General features: G+C 36.6%; 1 protein-coding gene across 1 annotated transcript in view; it reads right to left on the bottom strand.

Annotated features, from left to right (window-relative positions):
- THSD7A (thrombospondin type 1 domain containing 7A) overlaps window positions 1–22,252 on the bottom strand; it is a 435,785-nt gene that overhangs the window by 96,399 nt on the left and 317,134 nt on the right. The window contains exon 7 of the mRNA XM_008686526.2: window positions 3,295–3,489. Coding sequence (XP_008684748.2) covers window positions 3,295–3,489 — 195 coding nt within the window. The remainder of the gene's footprint in view (window positions 1–3,294; window positions 3,490–22,252) is intronic.

The raw sequence follows: 22,252 nt of genomic DNA, 5'->3' as shown, positions 1-22,252 counted from the left end.
GTTTTCTATTTTCTGTAATGGGTTATCATCTGTTATTAATATTATTTTGGCATTTATATTGTGGGCTCTGATAAGCCACTCTGAACCACTGTAGACCCCTGACCTGCTGAGATAGATGCTCAACTGCTTGACTCCACCTAATGACTTTTTAGATAAAATTGTTCAGGAAGAGACAGCAAGAGCCTAGAAAGAAAGGGAAGGGAAAGAAAGGGAAAGGAAGAGAAAGAACTATAGTATGGGGAAGAGGATGTGTTCTCCGTATCCTATCATTCATGTGGTAGGAATAAAGAAATAATAACAGTCATAACATTTCAACAATGGAGAAGCTTGGTTTATCTCCTGAATTGGGGGCATACAGATTAGTCCTTTATCATGTATCTATGGATACAGACAGCGAGAGCGATGTAGACACACACATGCAGACACACATACCATAAGAAAACTAAGTAAATCAGGCTAAGACCAGGAGCTAGCCCTCCTCTTTCTCTAGCACACACTAGGATTATATTTCCCCCACTCTGCGCCATGACTGAAGTTAGGTTCAAATTCAAGCCATGACTATGATTTGCTTTGCCAATGAAATGTCAGTAGAAAGGACATAAGTCACTTCTGTATAGAACAACCTAACGCTGATGCTTTGGAATCGGCAGACAGACCCTCCAACTATCTTCTTCCACCGGCATGGGGAGTAGACCTTCATATGGAGGTGCAATGCTGAGACATTTCATGGAGGGCAGACTGCCTTAGAAAGTTGCCCAACACCATGGCAAAATTCCCATAAGGAAGGAATAATTTTTCTTTTAAGTTTTTGAGCTTCTAAGCTGTTTGTTACTACAAAACAACTCAATCTCATATTAATACAAGAAGTTATATAATCTTCCGTATAATGTTCAATAGTGAAGTTATGACTGAGATAAATAAAAGTTTATCTTTTATTTTGTGAAGCAGCATTGATTTTTTAAGTCCAGATTAATACTTTGCACATGGATTTGTAACTAATTTCACCAGGAAATTGTATATCTAAACATTCAATATGTAATTTTAATAATGTGACCTTTTCCCTTAAGGTTATCACAGTAATTTTCTGATTTAGAAAAATTAGAACATGTTTGACACATACAAAACATTAATTCTTGGGGAATAACAGAAAGACCTACGTTTGCGTAGAATTATAAAGTGTTATCTAGTTAGCAGGGAAGCATATTTTAAAACTTCCTGCAAGCAAAGTTTTAAAATAATTTTAAAACTAGCTCAAAATTATGAGACTTATTTTGTGAAAGAGAAAATGTTTCGGTGTCCAGCGAATAATAGGTACTAAATAGTTTTTGAAGGACAGATTCCTTTTTAAATACCTCATATAATTATACCAGTTTTTGTAACTGTTATTAACAGAGACAAGCAGTCCCAGATTCTCCACTGACAGCTTCCTGTATGGTTTCCATTTAAAATTATGTTTTGAATTCATGCCTTTATGATTTACTATATAAACAACTATAATTTTCCAGAATGGCTTGCTTATGAAGTAGCTACTAAACTTAATTAAAAATTATCGAAGTCTCACCCTTTCAAACTAAGTGGATGATACATATCAAAGAGCAATCATAAATTTTTGCCTTTAAAGCATTTCATGACCTTTCAGTGTGAAGCATCATGTCTATAGAAATAATGATCTGGTGAGTTCTGCAAGCATGGCAAAATCTCTGCCATGTGACTCTCGGGGCGAAAAGTCACTCATTACTAGTCACACAGCAAGTGTCTGCAGAGTATAATAGATTTATAGGAAGCAGGGTGACCACAGATCTAATTTTAATGAAGTCCAAGACATAATCTGAGCTGATAGAGTTTGAAGTCTGAATATAATCTATACAAGGTTAGAGTTATTGTTTGATAAGACGAGGAATATAGCTTTCTAAAATGTTCTAGTTTTTTTTATTTGGTACCTGGATACACTTTTTGGGGGGTAGCAAATGGTTAAGTGTATATGAAGGTGACCAGAAAAAGATTTTCAAACACTTTGAAGAAAATTCTAAATTTTCCTATAGGTTGTGTCAAATATGCTAATTTTTTCTCTCATGTCTTAAGACCAAGGTAGTTACATTTTTGCATAGCCATTATATTCACAGATAGCAAGTCTGACCAAATGAAAACACTATCAGGTTTCTATCACTAAAATATATCATAAGTAGAAAAATAAAACCTGTGGCTTAAAAACTCCTCCACAGTTTACTATTTGGGAATATACACAGAGAAACACATGCATATTACAAATAGAAATCATTACTTATTAATGCTAAATATGAATGAGGAGAAAGTCATTCAGCTTGATAATGTTTAAATAATATACATCCATATTCTTGAGACAGAACATGCCTTAATGTGATACAACTTGATGACTTCTATGTTTTTCTTATTCCTGTGTTATTCTCAAGAATGACAAGATTAACTATGACATTATATCACCCAGCCACACAGAGGCCAAATTAGCATTTGGATGTAAGCTTGAGAGATAATTACCAAGAGCCTTATATTTCTCAACAATAAAGCTTACACAAGTGAAGTATGAATCTCTGACAAAGCACGCTTTATTCCCCCAATAGGATGAGGTGATGAAGGAGCAGCATATTTGAAAAATGAACACAACCTACATATGAGACTTCTGGATCTTAGAGCCTACGTTCAGAAACCCGGATGGAAGAAAATCCCTGTAATTTTCAGTCAAGTAATAGTCATGCTGGTGTTTCTTTAAAAAACAAAATGAAACACTTTTATTATTGAACATATATGCCTATTTATGAGAAGGAAGAATGTGATTTCAAAGGGAAAAACTGACTACTGCAATCGAGAAAAAAATCATCAAACCTGACATCTGGAATTTGGGGAGCCATTTTCATACTTTTTCACAGGTTTAGCATTCAAACTAGAAAGCAATTATTAGGAAAGAGGAAAGGCAAAGTAGGTTTATTTCTAAAAGCCTTTAAAAGTCTTTCTTCTTTTCTTAAAGATCTATTTTCAAGATTAATTTGGGGGAACAGAAGTTGCTCCATAGGTTAACAGATATTAAATTTCCTTGGATTGCTGCAGTTCTGGAAGTAGATTTTTATACAGCATCACCTTAACCTCAGAAGGCCAGGAAGAAAAAAAAAAAAAAAAAAAGAAAGGAAAGAAGGAAGGGAGGGAAGGAAGGAAGGAAGGAAGGAAGGAAAGAAGGAAGGAAGGAAGGAAGGAAGGAAGGAAGGAAATGCCAACTTCTGAAAGGAATCTAAACCCCCTTTGGAAGCTAGTGACCAACCTTACCTTCCTCACCGGCGTAGGCCAGAATGGACCGGGCCCGGATCTGTTTCCCTTCTGTGGTTTTCCCCGAGCAGGTGTGCGAGCAGGAGGACCACGCAGACCACATGCTGAGCACGCAGTCCTTTGGGCAGGAGGCGTAACAGGCAACAGGGATCGGGAAGATGGCATCTCTGCACAGCTGTCTGTCAACTTCTTCTCCTGGGGAAGACATCATCACGAACAATCTATCATTTTTAAATAAATGTAAAATGAGCAATTGTAACCAGATGGGCACCAAGATAAATTAGGTTATTTTATTCTCATTTAAAAAACAAAGCTAAAACAAAGCCCACTACAGCCAGATGTTAAAAGAACACGAGGAATGAATATATACCCTTCAGTGAAGCTTCTTTTATTATCAGAAGCTTAGGTGTGTAGATACAAGCACAGGGCTGGAAGTATTTGTATACTACAGATAGCGGCCCAGGTAGTGACTTTTATAATATTAACCTTACAGTAAGGAGCACCAATGAATCATGTTCCCCTTTTTATTGCATTTATTGGAGGTGCACCGTTTACAGCATCATGGACAAATAACACCTCTATCCGTAGCATGCACCATATATTCTCATGAACCGGCTCAGGTATCTCTGCAAACTCTGTGTCTCTCAGAGAATTTATTTTTGTATGACTGCCAACCCTTTTCTTTCATAAAAAATCACTCTGTTAGTTGGAAATAGCCAAGATATGTAAATGATAGGCTAACAATATAAAACCACTGTGTAAGAGGTTCCACTGGGAGAGGGGGAGAAAAACGACAAGGTAAGCAAACGGCAGGAGATGGTGTCACTCCAGCGCTTAAAACTCTCCAGTAGTTTCCTGTCGCTCTTAAGACAGAGATAAGAGTTCTTAAATGTTTACAAGACCTCAAATGACCTGGCTCTGGCTTCTGTTCCCAGCTTCATCTCACTCCACTCCCCTCCTTGCCCTGAGAGCTCTAGAGATTGGCACTCCTTTAGTATTTGTTGAATGAATACAATGAGATATACAAAAGGCCAATGAGGAAGAAAATGTCTTTGTGGTTAACGAATGCCAAAGATAAATAAAAGGATTACAAGTAAATGACCAAAATAGAATATGAGATGAACTCTACGGTGTCGCTAGTTAATGTAGGGTGCCGATGACGTCAGCGGAACAGGGCAAAACAATACACAAACAAGCAAAAGTTAATCTACTATTTTGCCACAAAACATGACCATAATTCTGGATAAATATATTACAAATGTGTGCCCTGGGCCATTACACTTTCAGGTGAGAAAGAGTGACTAATTATGCTACTCTCATCGCTATTAGAAAAAAAAAAACAAAACTCAGACCTAGGAGCATGTTAATGTACGGTCCTTTATTCATGTGTTTGGAAAAACAAGACAGAAAATCAGAAGTCAATTGGAAATGCTCTAACAGGTTAATAGCTACTAGTTTGTAGGGCCTTAAATCATTAGACACAATCAGAAGTCAAGTGGAACATTAATAAGCCACCAGTTTGCAAGGCTTTAAATGATTAGATTTGCTCTCAAGTAAGACTCACTGAAATGACAATGGACTCATCATTATATCATTCAATCTTTAGTTACTGTGATCTGTGGGATCTCTTTTAATTCTGCTTTTATTGGCTTTAGGGTTTGGCTTAGATCCCAGTAAAATAACACGAAGATAGATTGTAGATTTATAGGTACCGAAGGTAGAGTACAAAAATCATTATAGTACAAGGTATTTAATATTTTACAATTTACATAATAATGATGACTCTTTCCTACTAAACTTTTTTCTGAGGGCAAGAGGGGACTTGCACATGTCGAATTCTCTTCATTGCTACTTTTAACGTTTTATCTACTCTCTTTCACTTTCGTTTCTAATATCCTGTGAAAAGCAAGGCAAGTTTGAGGCTATAGCCTATAATCAACCAGGAATTACAGTTTTATTCTTCTCATAGTTAATCATTTCTACTCAGAAAAATTTAATTCATTCTGCAGGAAATGAAATTGTGCTACATGGGTGCTATTATAAAATTAATTTTCATAGCATAAGTGGTATATTCCTCTTTCTTGTAGTGTAAACTTAAGGGATGTACAATTTCAGCCTTTCTTGTTTTATGAGTTCTTCTTCTTCCTTTTTTTTTTTCCAACCCGTGTCCCATACCTTTATGTTAGGTCTTTTCACTTGTCTTGTTCCGCTTAGCTAGGTGTATTTTCCTGCAGGCACATTCCTTTTAGAGAACATCTTAATCCTCTGTGGAGCTATTAAAACCCACTTTGGCTCCAACCTCTAAATTCCCTTAGATTTCAGCCCTTACTGCATCCTCCCAAATTGCCAGTTAAGTCCCTGCCCCTGAATGCTCCTCATTGTCTTGAATCCAAATGATGGCTCTATGTTCTAGCCACAGTGATTTTTCCTTTTTTTCTCCTACAGACCAATCTCATCACTACCTCAGGGACTTGGCATTCTCTCTTTATTTTGTATAAAAATTTCAGATCTCATGGCAGACTACTTTTCAATATTCAGGTTTCAGTTCAATTGTCTCCTTCCACAGTTTAGCTATACATAATAAAAAATTATTTTAAAAAAATTGTCTCCTTCCTAGAGGAAGGCTTAATTGACAATACACAGTCTCCCAGTAACTGCATTTTATTTTCAATATAGCTGAATACGTTTCCAGTTTCCACTGGAAACTATATTAATGAATTGTTTCCAAGTTTATTTTCTAACCCTACCACTAGATTAAAAACCCAATGAGGGCATGATCTTTAACTCTCTTGTTATTTTATACTTAGAACCTTAAACAGTGCCTGGCACATAACGGACACTAAATAATCTTTTGCTAAATGAACACATGACTTAATTAATTTTAACCTGTTGTATCAGGAAACAGAATGCTGGGTTAGATGAATATGGATTTAAGTATAGTATTTCTTAATTTGCCATCCACTCAAGTGCTCTAGGACTTTGTTAATGTGTAATCAGCGGGCAGGCAGCATATGCACCACCTGGAGTTTGCCAGAAATGCACTCTCAGATCCTATCCACTAAATCATTATTTGCATTTCATAAAGATCCCCCGGTGACCTGTGTGCACATAAAATCTGAGAAGTATTGCTCTAGAATTTTTCTGCTTTTCTTCTCTTGTGTTTTGAATAGGACCAGACTGCTTCTTAAATGAGTAGCTACAGATTCATCTGGATTTCATACCTAACATCAATCGTTTCTCTGTGGGATTTCCCTTTAGACTTCTCTTTATACAGGGTACACTCAGATGAAAACATTCAATGAGTGGTTACTGATTGCCCATCTTTTGTCAAGCACTGTGCTATGAATATAGCATATATCATCTTGGCTAATTGTCACCACACATTTTTTGAGGTATAATTGACATAGAATATTAGTTTCAGGTGTACAACTTAATGCCTTGATATTTGTATATATTGTGAAACAATCATAATAAGTCTAGTTAACATCTGTCCCTATATACAGTTACATTTTTTTAGTGATAAAGACTTAAAATCTACTCTCTTAGCAACTTTCAAATATGCATCACAGAATTATCAATAGAGTCACCATGCTGTACGTTACATACCCATGACTCATTTATTTTGTAACTGGAAGTTTGTACCTTTCACAACAACCTTCTGACATAGGTACTAACATCTATTTTTTACTTGAAAGGAAACTGAAGCACAATAAGTTTACTGTCTCAAAGAACAGAAGTTTAAAGAAGCAGAAATTTGAACTGAGTTTTAACCAATTCCCAATCTACTTTTAACTGGCATGGTGGTAGGGAGAACTCGGAATGCCAAGAGAGTTAATCATGGATGAGACTTTGTCTACAAAGAAGTCAAGAAACTGGCACTCTAAGTTGTTTTTCGGGACAGAGTGAAGCATAGTGGCGGCCATATACTGTCTCAAATACAAAGAATATGCATGTTGACATGTCCAAGGTTACATATTTTTGCTTATAGCCATTGAAAAAATGGCAATGGATCCATGAAAATATGAAATTGCTTACATCTCTGACTTTGCTTTCTATGACTGCTTTAATCAACTCAACTCACTGACCACTAACAGGAACCCTTAGGACGTGTGTTCTTTTAAGCTAACTGTCCAGGAGCATTCCAGGCACAAGTCATCAGGGAAACATTAGGGGAGAAAGAAAAGCTGGGTTTATGGCCATCACAGGTAATTCCATAATTTGTGATTTTCAACCACTTTCTATGAGTGCAATGTCTATCTTGTTTTTAATATAAAAAGTGACCCTGGAAATGAAGTCTTTACCTAGAAGTGCTTCAGAAAATAATTTCATCCCTCTTCTTCACATTAAAACTTGTTTATGATAAACACTATTTTAATTAGGTAAGAACTGTTTTGCATGACATTACTTCAGAGTATGGTAATATGGTAGTAAATTAAACATGTACATACCTAAATATCAGGTTAATTTATAGTCTTTCCATATAGAAGAATGAAAATTTTCCTGCTGAGCATCTTGGAAACTCCATTTTTCCATATATATTACCCTACTGTTAGGACATTTTCAACTACTGTATGTCCCCATTATAGAACCTCTGATTATCTGTATGTGCATCCAAATAAATCTGAGCAGATAAATCTGATTATCATTTTAGTGAATGGTGTGGTTCTACAGCTCATTGAGGTGCAGACCAATGCAACCTGTTTGTTTTTTCCTTTAGTCTTCCTGAGGACAATTTCTCAGCGAGATCCTGAACATAATGTCCTAAACGTTTAGAATCTGCACACTTGCCATTGTATATTAAATACACTATATATTTTTGGCATACATTTTCCAACATAAAATTTTCAAAGGACTGTTTTATATTTATATGACTTTCATTCCCCCCCATAAAGCTCTAGGCATCTTAAGCAAACCTACAAAAATGTATATTTTACATGAAATATGTAACACAGAAAGAAATGAATGAACCGTTGTCTACATATTACAACTTCTGTCTTACTGTGAAGCCTTAACTAAAGCATATCTGGCTTAAACTTGTTTGTGATACCCTATATAAAAGGTTGAGAAAGAAAATGAAAATGCTTGGGTTTATTTATTTTTATGAACTTAAAACAAGATTTGAATGTTTTACTTGGTGTCTTCCAATCTCTGTCTTCACAAAATTTCATAATTTTAAGAATATGTTTTTAATAATTCATCATTTAATCAATTTAAACATGTATTTTGACATCTTTAAAGTAACCCCCGAATTTCCCCTTGTTTGGTCTATTTAATGAGCTTTACCAAACTCTTTCATGAACTCTTCCAAAGTATCTGCTTTCATTCTACTGTTTTTCCTATTATCAAGATAGGAGAATTGAACATCTGTTTGAAGTAATTACACTAAAAATTCATGACAATTTCCATAAAAATAAAACAAAATGAGAAGTGCGATCAGAGGATAGACTTCTTTTTCTTGGTAAAGTATATGCTGAAAGTTTACTGCATTCATTGTACTAGAGCTTAAATGTAATATAAAAGATAAATCTTGGTTTATGAAGGTTTTTATAGTGTCAAGGTTGTTATAGCTTAGGACATGAGCAAAGAACACAACATTAATACAGTAAAAATATAATTAATTGTATTTTAATGTCAGGGGTATACATGTTTAGCACTATTCCCGAAATGTTCCTTGCATTATTCTAATTTCTTTTTAATCATAGAAATGTGCAGATTGCTATGGGTGATTTTTAACAGTCACAGTAGTACTACGTGCAATGTGCCTCCAGAAGGCATCGAAGAATTGAAGTGCATCAGTGTAATGGAATTGAGAGGGGGGTAAACAGAAAGGAGAAATTAAAGCAGAGAGAAACCAAAAATAGAGCCAAGATTTTTAGAAAGCCTCTAGTATTATATTTTTGGGACAGATTTCCCTTGACAGACCTAAACAAACTCTATAGCAATCCTGAGAATTATTATTGAGCTGTTGGATGTCTTTTGTATTCTTCAGAAATTGTCTTAAAATTTCATATTGACTCTGACAGTGGAAGTCACTTATATATTTACTTATTTATTGATAAGCAATATAAATTCAAAAAAGAATTGAGATGGGAAAAGAAGGAAATCTCATATTTGCCTGGATCTTTCCAGAGAGCATTTTCATATAACCATCCTATCTGAACTTCATAACAACTGCAAGATATATAAGTCTGGAGTCACTCTCAGCTTATTGAAGTAAAAGACCCATGAATTGAGTCGTATACCTCTTTCTTCTGTACTCTTTCTGAAGAGAACCTCATATCTCTTCTTCTTAAATGGGAAGCTTCCCGATAATTTTTAATCCCTGCACTCTCTCAGCTATGACGTCCAGGTAGTGAATCTGATTTATTCAATGTACTATCTCCATGTTTTCTGCCAGGCCATTGTGCACGTTTCTCCCATTTCCTGCTATCTTCCATTTCTCCTGCAGCCCTTATCCACCTTGACCCCAAAGTGTGTTTCTAAAGTGCAAATATAAGCACTACAATGTCTTTAATACCTGCTAGCTGAAGGCTGGATTCTTTACTAGAGTATAGGAAATCCTCATCTTCTGTCATTGCCTGTCGTCTCCCTACATTCTCTCCACAGAAATCCATTTGTTTTTCTATGAACTGAAATGCCGCTTTCTTACTCCTTTGCCATTTGGTGTTCACTGTCCTCCGTGTCTGGTTGCCCCATCCTCTTGCTAAGCGCTGTTTAGGACTGTGTTTATTTCCTCTGTGAACCTTCTCCGACTTTCAAATTCCCCAGATGGAGCCGTGCTCTACACTCTCTGTTCCCACAACACTGCAGACATATCACTTTATTTTATTTTATTTTATTTTTTTAAAGATTTTATTTATTTATTTATTTGACAGATATAGAGACAGCCAGCGAGAGAGGGAACACAAGCAGGGGGAGCGGGAGAGGAAGAAGCAGGCTCATAGCAGAAGAGCCTGATGTGGGGCTCGATACCATAACGCCAGGATCACGCCCTGAGCCGAAGGCAGACGCTTAACCGCTGTGCCACCCAGGCGCCCCAGACATATCACTTTAAAGACTTGATACTCATCTGTTGACCCACTTTACCTCCATTAGCCTATGAGAACCTTCTGTCCAGAGATTTTGTCTCATTCAGTATCTTTATAGCTTAAGTCTTTGGTTCAGTTACTGTCAGAACTTAAGAAGAATTTTGCAGTAAATGTTTATTGGATGAGGAAGAAAAATTGGATTAGAAATCCCAGGACATGCTTGATTTTCTGAAAAGACCACTTGCGTTTATATATTTCCAACTGTTAATTACCCAGAACCTGATCAAGATGGCCTTAACGCTATCCTTCGCTTGACTGAGCTGACAAGTTTCTTCCTGTCTTTAGGCCCCTGACCTCCTTTTTCTTAAAAGCATGTATTAAAAAAAAAACAAAACTTACAACTGTGAATTCTTTTTCTGTCCCTTTGAAATTTATGTAAATTTCTCCTAGTTTCTTCTCAATCTTACAACCCAGGAAATATCTTTCTCAAGGAGTTGGGAACCATTTCTTTGACATGGAAACATCAAAGGAGATAGGGCCCAGATACCTCAGTCTCTATAGGATGGTAGGTCTCCAACTTCTTCAACTGGTAGCAGTTAGCAAACACACATGGCATAATCACTGAGAAAAATATTTGCAAACTCAGGAGTGACTCAATGTACTCAACACATCACACTGATCAATCTCTCCTCTGACATCCGTTATTGCTTTCTCACTAAATCACCCAATACTTAAAAACATTCCTGCCTTTTGTTTCCGTGGAGTTAATTTCAGTTTCTAGTGTAATAGCCTAGAATAAAGTTTTCCTTGTGGAACTCAGTTTGATGCCATTCTTGAAACCAATTCATATCCAATTTATCACCTCTAGCTTAACCTTCTCTTTCCGTCTTTAAAAAAAATCTACATATTTACCTATTGACTTTCAAATATCTTTAACCAGTCTAGGATCTTCATACTATAATTGCTTTCAGGATTTTCCTGCTTTTCCATCATCTTCTTCAAAACCTTTCCATTCCCAGTAAGTGTATCTCTTATGTTCCCACTATGTTTTCTTTCTTGTCTTTGTTGTGTTACCTCAAGTCTCTGTGTTTTCATTCCTTTGTGGTCCTGCAAAATGAATCAGGTGACCCTGAAGTAAAGAAAAAAAAGGTGCCTTCCTCTCCCCAGCAGCACCCACCTTCCAACTCCATGCCCTCATGTGGTCACTAATGCAACCTTTAACTTCATTTATGAGATGAAGCCCATTCTAACAAAGTACAGTAAATACCATGACTTGTCATAAATAAATAATGAAGATTTAGGGCTGAATCCAACCATAACTCTGCATTTTTATGCTTCAATGAATTTAAGATACCCCTAGTTTAAACTGCACACGTAGGCAAACAACTTTTTTATTTTAAAGATTTTTATTTATTTATTCGACAGAGATAGAGACAGCCAGCGAAAGAGGGAACACAAGCAGGGGGAGTGGGAGAGGAAGAAGCAGGCTCATAGCAGAGGAGCCTGACGTGGGGCTCGATCCCATAACGCCGGGGTCACGCCCTGAGCCAAAGGCAGACGCTTAACCGCTGTGCCACCCAGGCGCCCGGGGCACACAACTTTCTAATCACTACATCCATGACTTCCTTTCCCAATAACTTGGGTTGAAGATTTCACTTGGGGTTAGGCAGAAAAAAAGGGCATGTTTATACTCTGCAAAGACTGACATTAGGCCCGTGACTTGCATCCCTATTTAACGTCAACTATCATAGCACATTTTTTTTTTTTTTTTAAGAGAGGTAGGGCAGAAAGGGAGAGAGAGAATCCCAAGTGGGCTCCTCGTTGGGTATGGATCCTGACTCGGGACTCGATCTCACAACCCTGAGATCATGACAAGTCGAGAGTCTTATGCTTAACCAACTGACCTACCCAGGTGCCCCTATCATGGCACATTTTTATGCATGTTCTCTATGTGTGAAATATATTATGCATATAACTGAAAGCACATGTGATCTGGAGTAAAGATGTGAGATGTAATTACTTCATTTAACTGAAAATAATACTTCATTTTTATGCCCTTTCTTATTATCTATTTGTTTGATTGCCTGAAAGTCCCAGACTACCTGGCTTTGTTTATTTTCAGTGACTAAAAAGTGAAGTGACTCATGTTTTTAAAAGCATAATGGAAAATCCAGAAAATTCAAATAATAACTTTATCTCTGGCATTGAGATTAAACAAAGTTTTATTTGTCCTTATTTCCCCAAGATTTTTATTTTTGTTTATTTCATCTTATCATTCTTAATTCCTTCTCCTGACTTCATTATTCTTGTTGTTGAGTTTGAAATCTACAATGTTAATTTCATCTCTTCCAAATTTACTTTTTTAGTAACGAAAAGTCAAACAACCCTGGTTCAAATTCTGGCTCCACCACTTATTAACTATGTACCCTGGAGTAAATTATTTAACTTGTTCTAAGATTCAGTTTCCTAATCAACAAAATGGAAGCTAATAATAGTAGTTATTTTATGGTACTGTTATGCGTATTAAGTGAGATTTTTAAAAAAATTAAGTGCCTAGCTCAGTGTCTCATGTATAGTTGAAAAACATCATCTATTATAATAATACCATGCCTACTTTCATCACCTCCTGTCAGTGGAGGAGCTGACCATCCATCCCCCACCACTATAGGAACGGAGGTGCTCCACTGCGTTTCAGTCAACTTGAATTTATGTGCTTAATCATTTTTTTTTCCTAATTCTGCTTATAAGTGGACTTGCAGAAAGGTACTAGTAGAAACAATTCCAGGGGTCTGATAGTATAAGCTTGATCATTCAGTAATTTTACATTTTTCTTTTTCTTAAAGTGCTAAGATTGTGAGGAAATACAGAAAACTCAGGAAAAGCCAATTCATGTAATCATGACTACTAAATGTTACAGTTAATATTTTAAAAATTATAGAGTTGTGTTATAAATACTTTTGGGCCTCAATGAATTTTTTTTAAAGATTTTATTTATTTATTTGACAGAGAGAGACAGCCAGCGAGAGAGAGAACACAAGCAGGGAGAGTGGGAGAGGAAGAAGCAGGCTCCTAGCAGAGGAGCCTGATGTGGGGCTCGATCCCAGAATGCTGGGATCACACCCTGAGGCGAAGGCAGACGCTTAACGACTGCGCCACCCAGGCGCCCCTCAATGAAATTTTTAATTAAAAGTTATACTATAGAATATTGAGCTTACAGTGATAAGCAGAAGTACCAAGACATGCGGCATCCTATAATCCTTCTTTAGTTCCCTTTCTCTCCATGGATTAAATCATTTACTTTGACTCTGAAAAACTGTAAGTTAAACAGCTGCACCAAACTACTTTCAGTCAGTGTCTTCTAGACAAGAAGAAAAAAAGGCTGCTTCTGGAAGTGTTATGATGAGGTTACACTGAACTACATTACAGTACTAAATGAAAGTAATTATGCTTCTAAATGAAAAATTATATAGTAGGGTCATTTTGAAGAGTTATGAATACAATCAACAGAATAGTCGTCACATTTATTATAATGTATTGGTTTAATTTAACTTAATTTTTTAAAAGATTTACTTATTTATTTTAGAGAGAGAGAGAGAGTGAATGGGAGCAGGGCAGAGGGAAAGGGAGAGAAATCCTCAAGCCAACTCCCGACTAAGCATGGCCAACATGGGGCTCGATCCCAGGACCCTGAGATCATGACCTGAACTGAAATCAGGAGTTGGCTGTGCAACAGACTGAGCTACCCAGGTACCCCAATTAATTTAACTTTAAAAGCTTATCTAAATAGATAGTTCCACATCAAGTATTTCAGTAGAATTCCATTTGCTCTATGATGAAATACATCTCCTGTTTTGATCTCTCCAGGCTCAACCTCCATCACACTAAGGCATCTTGTGGGTTCTGTCCCAGTCAGTTCCTCAGAGAACCTTGCAGGACTTTCTCTGAATGAGGGCTCTTGGAAAGGCTTTCCCTTTAGTTTTATTTCTTCCCTGCCCCACCGCAGGTCTTGGTTTCAGATCTTTCTCTGAGAGAGTCTTACATTTCCAATCTGTCCTGCAAATTACCAACCAAATAGTCTGCCAGCCACACTGCTATGACTACATTATACCCTCAAATGACTCCCTGTAGTTCTCCAGATCAAGCATGGCTTTGTGTCTGTTGTGTTTTAAGATATTCCACCAACTGCCCTCACTTGACATACCTTGTCTAACAAATCCATTTGCCATGCTCTGGGGATAGTTGCAACAAGACTAGGCTTAGAAGACCTTATTGCCCAGAAAAGGATGACTGCACATTTATCAACTTTTTAGGCCTAGGTTAAAAACCAATTTCAACTCGTAAATTTTCTCATTTAAAGCAAATTTTACCACCTCTCTTTCTGCACTCCTACATTTTGGGATCTCTTATATACTCACATATATAAAAAGAAAGTATAGTCACTCTATAGATAGCTATTTTAAGATCACGATATGCAAGTAAGTCTACAGAGTAATGACAAAATTATGAATAAGGAAAACAATGTAAATAGACATATATTTGGACTGGGGAATCTTGCCAGGATTAAGAAGACCCTATGACTTAGAGATACTATGTTTATTTCATGAAAATATGCACCAATAATCATAGTGTAAAATTTTGGTTACCAATAGAGACTGTGGATTGATGGGATAATTAGACATGGCACAGTTTATAAAGGGACACATTTTGAAGGCAATGAAATTTGAACATAATTTTGAGGGAATGAAAGGTGAATTGGAAATGAGGAAGGGAAGCGGTAAAAAATGTAGGAGTTTGTTCTATGTGGGAAGGCTTTGAAGCAGAAACTAATTCAAAGAATTAATCATCACCATTAAACTTTTCTAAGATCTTCTAGTCTGTCCTCTGATGACCCCCATGTAGAAACACTGTAAGTTTGCACCATAAATAAACAGGAGGCTGAGAGTTACAGGAGATTAAGTCACAATTTGCCCCTTTAATCTTCACAGTTGTAGTGGAATGTCTGCTAGCAAATCACAGGAAAATGATCTCAGGGAAGATGAAGTTTCAATGATGGGGAAAGTGTTAGCCTATTAATTGGCTTGAAAGCTGTTTGCTTCCACACTGAAAGCCACAAACATGTTAGGAACTCCCAGCTCATTTTACCAACACTTAACATTTATAAAAAGTTGCTCAGGGAAACAAACTGAGGGCTTCAGAGGGGAGGGGGGTGGGGGAATGGGATAGGCTGGTGATGGGTAGTAAGGAGGGCACGTATTGCATGGTGCACTGGGTGTTATACGCCACTAATGAATCATCGAACCTTACATCGAAAACCAGGGATGTACTGTATGGTGACTAACATAAAAAAAAGTATTATTATAATAAAAAAAAAGTTGCTCAGGGCCATCTCGGAGTTAATATTAATCATAAGAGTTTGTAATAAAAATGAATGCATCTGAAAGAGAAAGAGCGTCATCAGTTCAACAGTTGAGGTAGAAAGTCTCTATTAAAATCAAACAAAAGCAAACCATGATTAATGAGCACCTGCAAAAAGAAAGCCGGAGAGTTCTATAAAAGATTCATATTGTACTGATAAAGAAGGAGTTGGTTAGTCTGAGATGGGTCAAAATGGTACCCAGGAACCACTCAACATATGTCAAAATTAAAGGACAATGAGAAGAGGCACTGGGAAAAGAGAAAAATTACCCTAGCTCAGTTTTCCAAATGTGGTAGAGGTTTTCTAAATATTAGGTGCCACCAGAGAACTACTCAACAAGGTCTTAGAAATTTTCATTTAAAAAAGATCCTTAAGCCAGGCAATCCAAGACAGCAACATAAGAAGATCCTAAACTGATCCCTACCCACCCTCCATACCCTGAATCTGCAGCTACATGAAAATGACTTGAAAACTAGTTGAACAGATGCTTCACATCAAGCAACAAAAGGGCCCAATCAAGGCAGGTAGGAGAGGTAGAGTCTCATAAAAAATTCTACCCCAGCACAGCAACCCACGATCAGGAGGGATCTCACAAATCTGAAACTTTTCCGTTAGGAGCAAAGTTTGTACTCCGCCTCAGATACCCCAACTCTTAAATACTGCACCTCTATATCAGATACTCCAGCCTGTAAGACAGACCCCGAAATGTCTGGCTTTGAAAACCAAGAAGGCTTGTGTCCATGAAACCTGGGGCTGCAATGAACTGCAAGACTGCTCTTGAAGGGCTTCATGCAGACTCACTTGCCCCAGGCCCTGTGCAGAATCAGCAGTTTGGAAAGCACCCAGCCTATACATGAAGGAGATTCACTTACTAACGTTAACGCGTCTACTGGAGGAGCAGAGGCCTGGTGGGATTCTCTCTGGAGATGGGGGTTCTGGAAGCACCATTTTTGTTCTCTCCCTCTGCCTCACTAAAGCTGGGAGGAAATGTCCTATATTCTTCCTCTGCCTTTTAAAGCTGGCCAGCTATACGCTATATATAGGAGACCCAATGAGATGTAAGGACATGCATGACTAAAAGTGAAGGGATGGAAAAAGATGTTCCATGCAAACAGAAGCCAAAGGAAAGCCAGGGTAGCTATACCCACATCAGACAAAATAGACCTTAAAATAAAGACTATACAGAAAACCAAGAAGGGCATTACATAATGATAAGGTTGTCAATCCAAGAAGAAGTTACAAAATTCATAAATATTTATGCACGGCACATAGGAGCACCTAATATATAAAAAAATATTCACAGACCTAAAGGAAAAGATAGACAGCAATACAATAATTGTAGGGGACCTTAATACCCCACTTATATCAATGGATAAATCATCCACACAAAAAATCAATAAGGAAACATTAACCTTAAATGATACATTAAACCAGATGGACTTAATATATACAGAACATTCCATCCCAAACCAGCAGAATACACATTCTTGTCATGTGCACATAGCTCAAGGACAGATGACATGTTAGGCCACAAAAGAAGTCTTAATAATTTTTTTTTAAAGGAGATAGAAGTTTATTGAGTACGTGGCAAGGGAGGAGCAGGCAGGACAGAAAAGGAGAGGCTGTCGTCCATGAGGTGGTGGTGAGGGCCCAAAGTTAAAGGGGGGAGTGAGGAGGTATAGGAATGTATGGAATTTTCCTTGAGTCTTAATAAATGTAAGAAGACTGATATATCAGGCATCTTTTCGGACTACAATGCTACAAAACTGAAATCAACTACAAGAAAAAAACCTGGAAAAATCACAAATAGGTGGAAATTAAGCAACATGCTACTTAACAACCAATGGTTCTATAAAGAAATCAAATGAGAAATTAAAAAATAACATGAGACAATGAAAGTGAAAAAACAGTTTACCAAAATTTATGGCATGCAGCAAAAGCGGTTCTAAGAGGCAAGTTCACAGCAATAAAGTCTACCTCAAGAAAGAAGAAAAATCTCAATCTAACTTCACATCTCAAGCAACTGCAGAAAGAACAAATGAAGCACAAATTTGTAGAAGGAAAGAAACAACGAAGATCAGAGAGGAAATAAATGAGAGACTAAAAAGACAATAGAAAAAAATTAAGGGAACTAAGAGCTGGTTCTTTGAAAAGAACCAAACTGACAAATCTTTAGCTAGATTGACCAAGAAAAAAGAGAGATCAAATAAGAAATGAAAGAGGTGCTAACAACTGACACTGCAGAAATACACAGGATCTGAAGAAACTACTATAAATAATTATATGCTGAAAAATTGGACAACCTAGACGAAATGGGTAAGTTCTTAGACACATACAGCCTTCCAAGACAGAACGTGAAGAAATAGAAAATATGAATAGACCAATTACTATAAGGAGATTGAATCAGTAATCAAAAACCTCCCTACAAGCAAAAGCCCAGGAGTTCACTGGTGCACTCCACCAAACATTTAAAAAATTAATATTAATCCTTTTCAAACTCTTCCAAAAAATGAAAAGGAGGGAATGCCTCCAAACTCATTTTATGAGGCCAGCATTACTGATAGCAAAACCAGACAAGGATACCACACACATAAAAGGAAATTATAGGCCAATTTCCCTGATCAACATAAATGAAAAATCCTCAACAAAATATCAGCAAACCAAATTCAGCAATACATTAAAAGGATCATACACATGACCAAGACGAATTTATTCCAGGGATGAAAGGATGGTTCAATACCCGTAATTAAATCTACATGATACACCACATTAACGAAATGAAGGATAAAAATCACATGATCATCTCAAAAGATGCAGGAAAAGCATTTGACAAAATTCAAAATCCGTTAATGATAAAAAAAAGTCTCAACAAAGTGGGTATAAAGGGAACAAACATTAACATAATAAAGGCCATATATGACAAGCTCACAGCTAACATTGCACTTAATGATGGAAAGCTAAAAGCCTTTCCTCTAGGATGAGGGACCAAAGATGCCACATTGCCACTTGTATTCAACATTGTATTGGAAGCCCTAGCTAGACCCATAAGGTGATAAAAATAAATAAAAAGCAGCAAAATTGGAAAGGAAGAAGTAAAACTGTCAGTATTCATGGATGACATGATTTTATATATGGAAACCCCTTAAAGGGTCCACCAAAAAAACTCTTAGACCTAATAAAAAAAATTCAGTAAAGTTGCAGGATACAAAATCGAGACACAAAAATCTATTGCATTTCTACACAAAACTAGCAAAAAACTGTCAGAAAGAGAAATTAAAAAAACAATCCCATTTACAATTACATCAAAAAGAGTGAACTATCCAGGAATAAATTTAAACAAGGAGGTGAAAGACCTGTACTCCGAAAACTGTAAAACAGTGATGGAAGAAACTGAAGGAGACACAAATGAAAAGATGTTCCGAGCTTATGGAATGGAAGAAGGAATATTGTTAAAATGTGCATATCAGCTGAAGCAATCTACAGATTTTATGCAGTCCCAATCAAAATTCCAATAGCATTTTTCACAGAAATAGAACTAACAATACTAAAGTTTGTATGGAACTACAGAAGACCATGAATAGCCCAAGCAAACTTGAGAACAGAGTTGGAGGTATGGGGCTCCCTGGTTGCAAACAGTATTCAAAGCTATCATAAAAACAAAACAAATCTAAAAACAAAACAAATAAACAAATCAAAAGAAAACAAAACCAAGTTTGACAATACAGAGAACAGATTGGTGGCTGCCAGAAGGGAGAGGTGTGGGGTGTGTGAAATGGGTGAAGAGGGTCTAAAAGTATGAATTTCTAGTTAGAAAATAAATAAGTCATGGGAATGTAATTATAGTAGGATTCCAGTTAATAATACCATATTGTATATTTGAAAGCTGCTAAGAGAATAAATTTTAAAAGTTTTCAGTACAAGAGAAAGAAAATTTTGTAACTATGTGTAAGATGGATGGTACCTAGACTTATTGTGCAGACTGTTTCACAGAGTGGACAAATATCCCATCATTATGCTGCATAACTGAAACTAATAGAATGTTACATGTCAACTATTTCCTTAGTTAAAAAAACATTCTAGGGGCGCCTGGGTGGCACAGCAGTTAAGCGTCTGCCTTCGGCTCAGGGCGTGATCCCAGAGTTCTGGGATCGAGCCCCACGTCAGGCTCTTCCACTATGAGACTGCTTCTTCCTCTCCCACTCCCCCTGCTTGTGTTCCCTCTCTCGCTGGCTGTCTCTCTCTCTCTCTCTGTCGAATAAATAAATAAAATCTTTAAAAAGAAAAAACAAAAAAACAAAAAAAAACATTCTAAACACCTCCGTCACATATCCTAACACCTCCATCATATCACATAATTACCATCTCCCATCTCTCTCTCTCTCTTTTGGTGAGAACATTTAAGATCCACTCTCTGAGCAATTCACACAGCGCAGTATTGGTGGTTATAAGCATAATGCTGTGCATTAGGTCCCCAGAACTTAATTCCCTTCTAACTGGAAGTTTGTACTTTTTGTCTAATAACTCCCTATTTCCTCCACCCCCAGCTTCTAGTAACCAGCATTCTATTCTCTGTTTATACAAGTTCAGCTTCTTTACATTCCCCATACAAGTGAGATCATACAGTATTCGCCTTTCTCTGACTTATTTCACTTAACCTAATGCTAACGCTATAGGGGTAATCATATTACAGTATGTAAGTGACTCAAATAAATACCTCCTATCCCTTAAAGTTACAAAATGCTATATGTCCATTAAATATGGACATAGTTGGAGGGGCGAAAATCCCCAAATGATTCTGACACATCAGTGTGTAGGAGGTATTCTATTTACTCCTGATTAAATTCCAATATGTTGGAAGAAAGAGTTAATGGAACCAAATTCTTATACTTATTTGTGACTAGAATGTATATATGTATATTTAATTAAAAATAAATAATGGCCCATTGTACCATCTTAATTTATCTCGAATAACTCTTTTTGTTGTTTGTCTCAAGCCCTGAGTTGAAGCAATGATTTAGGTATTGTTAAGGAGATCAGGAAATCAGAGTGGGATCATTTATACTTCATAGTCTTCTATGAACAAAGTAGTGAAGCTGTAAAGTGCTGGTTTCCTAATAGGGACTTTTGGGGCTAATATCTTCTAGTTAATAATGTTCTTTGATGAGCGATGGGGGATTATTTAATCATGAATCAATAAAATACAATCGCTGCTCTGAAGAGTACACACACACACACACACACACACAATCAATACACACATAATATAGTCTGATACGAAATCTAAAAGCAAGAATAGGAGTACATTAGTGGGAATGTTGCTCCTATAGAAGAGATTAAATATTTTCTAAAATTGGAAAGTAACTAGATTAGGCTAAAGATACCCAATTTTCTCATGTAACTATTGTGCTTCTATTCAGTCAGCACGGGCTGGCTGGTACAGATAAAGGCACACTGATTTTTAAAGACAAACCAGTTGGTCAAGGCATCTGTTCAGATGGGTGGGTCAGTTCTTGTGCCTTCTGCTTGTGAACATTTTGTTAAAATATTATTAATAAAATCCCTGGGTACAATCAATGACTGATTTTCAAGTCACGTCCTCTTAATTCTCAGTGTTCTCATTATAGCTTAAAAGAAGACAAAGTAAAACAAAGAACCTCCCCCCAACATTTGAACTCAAGAGTCTTAAACTTCTTCCCAGTCTAAATCTACCTACAAGTGCAATTTAAGGTTAAGATGACCTAACTTATTTCTTTGATGTTCCTTTTTGTTTAAAAATCTGTAATAGTTCCACACTGTTATATCCTGGATAAAAAGAAAGGAAACACTTTTAAGTACCTACTATGTGCCAAGCAAATTATCATCATAGCAAGTCAAGAGGTGAGTATTTTTTTAAACTCACATTCTGCAGCATATGAAATAGAGAATCAAACAGCTTTCTTTCCCTCCTTGCTCCAAGTCATTTGCTCCTTAGTGGCAGAAACAGGATTTCAAGCCCATATTCCTAGACTCCAAAGCTCATGTTCTCTCCATCATAACATGATGTATTTCAGGCACAAGCATCTGACAGGTACTTGATAAAAACTGGTAAAATAAGTGAGCTTATATTTCACCTATATCTGTTTTCCAAAGGTTTCCACAAGGTTTTCCAAAGCACACTTTTTTTTTTTGTCTTTTAGAACATAATCTACTCTTAAAGTGTTCCAACTGTATATAGCGTATTACAATCTGGAAATTATCAATAGTATAAATTTGGGAAAGGGAATCACAGTACAAAACTTTTCAGAAATGGGTATTTAAATTTCTTTGGGGGTTTATTCTTCTATGCAGTGTAATTGTTTCTGACATTTCAGCAATGCATTTATGAGCAACTTGACCTTTGATACATTTTTCTTTTCAAGCTTGTAGCTTGATAAATTGCCAGAAACATTACATTCAGGAGAGTTAAAAAACCAAAACAAAACAACCAAAATAACTCTGACTTGCAAAACAATGCTTATTCAGAGGAAATTTTAAT

Source organism: Ursus maritimus, unplaced genomic scaffold (genome assembly GCF_017311325.1).
Source record: "Ursus maritimus isolate PB19 unplaced genomic scaffold, ASM1731132v1 scaffold_3, whole genome shotgun sequence".
Taxonomy (NCBI): Eukaryota; Metazoa; Chordata; class Mammalia; order Carnivora; family Ursidae; genus Ursus; species Ursus maritimus.
The sequence above is the reverse complement of the archived record's forward strand: the minus strand, read 5'-3'. Positions and strand labels throughout refer to the sequence as shown.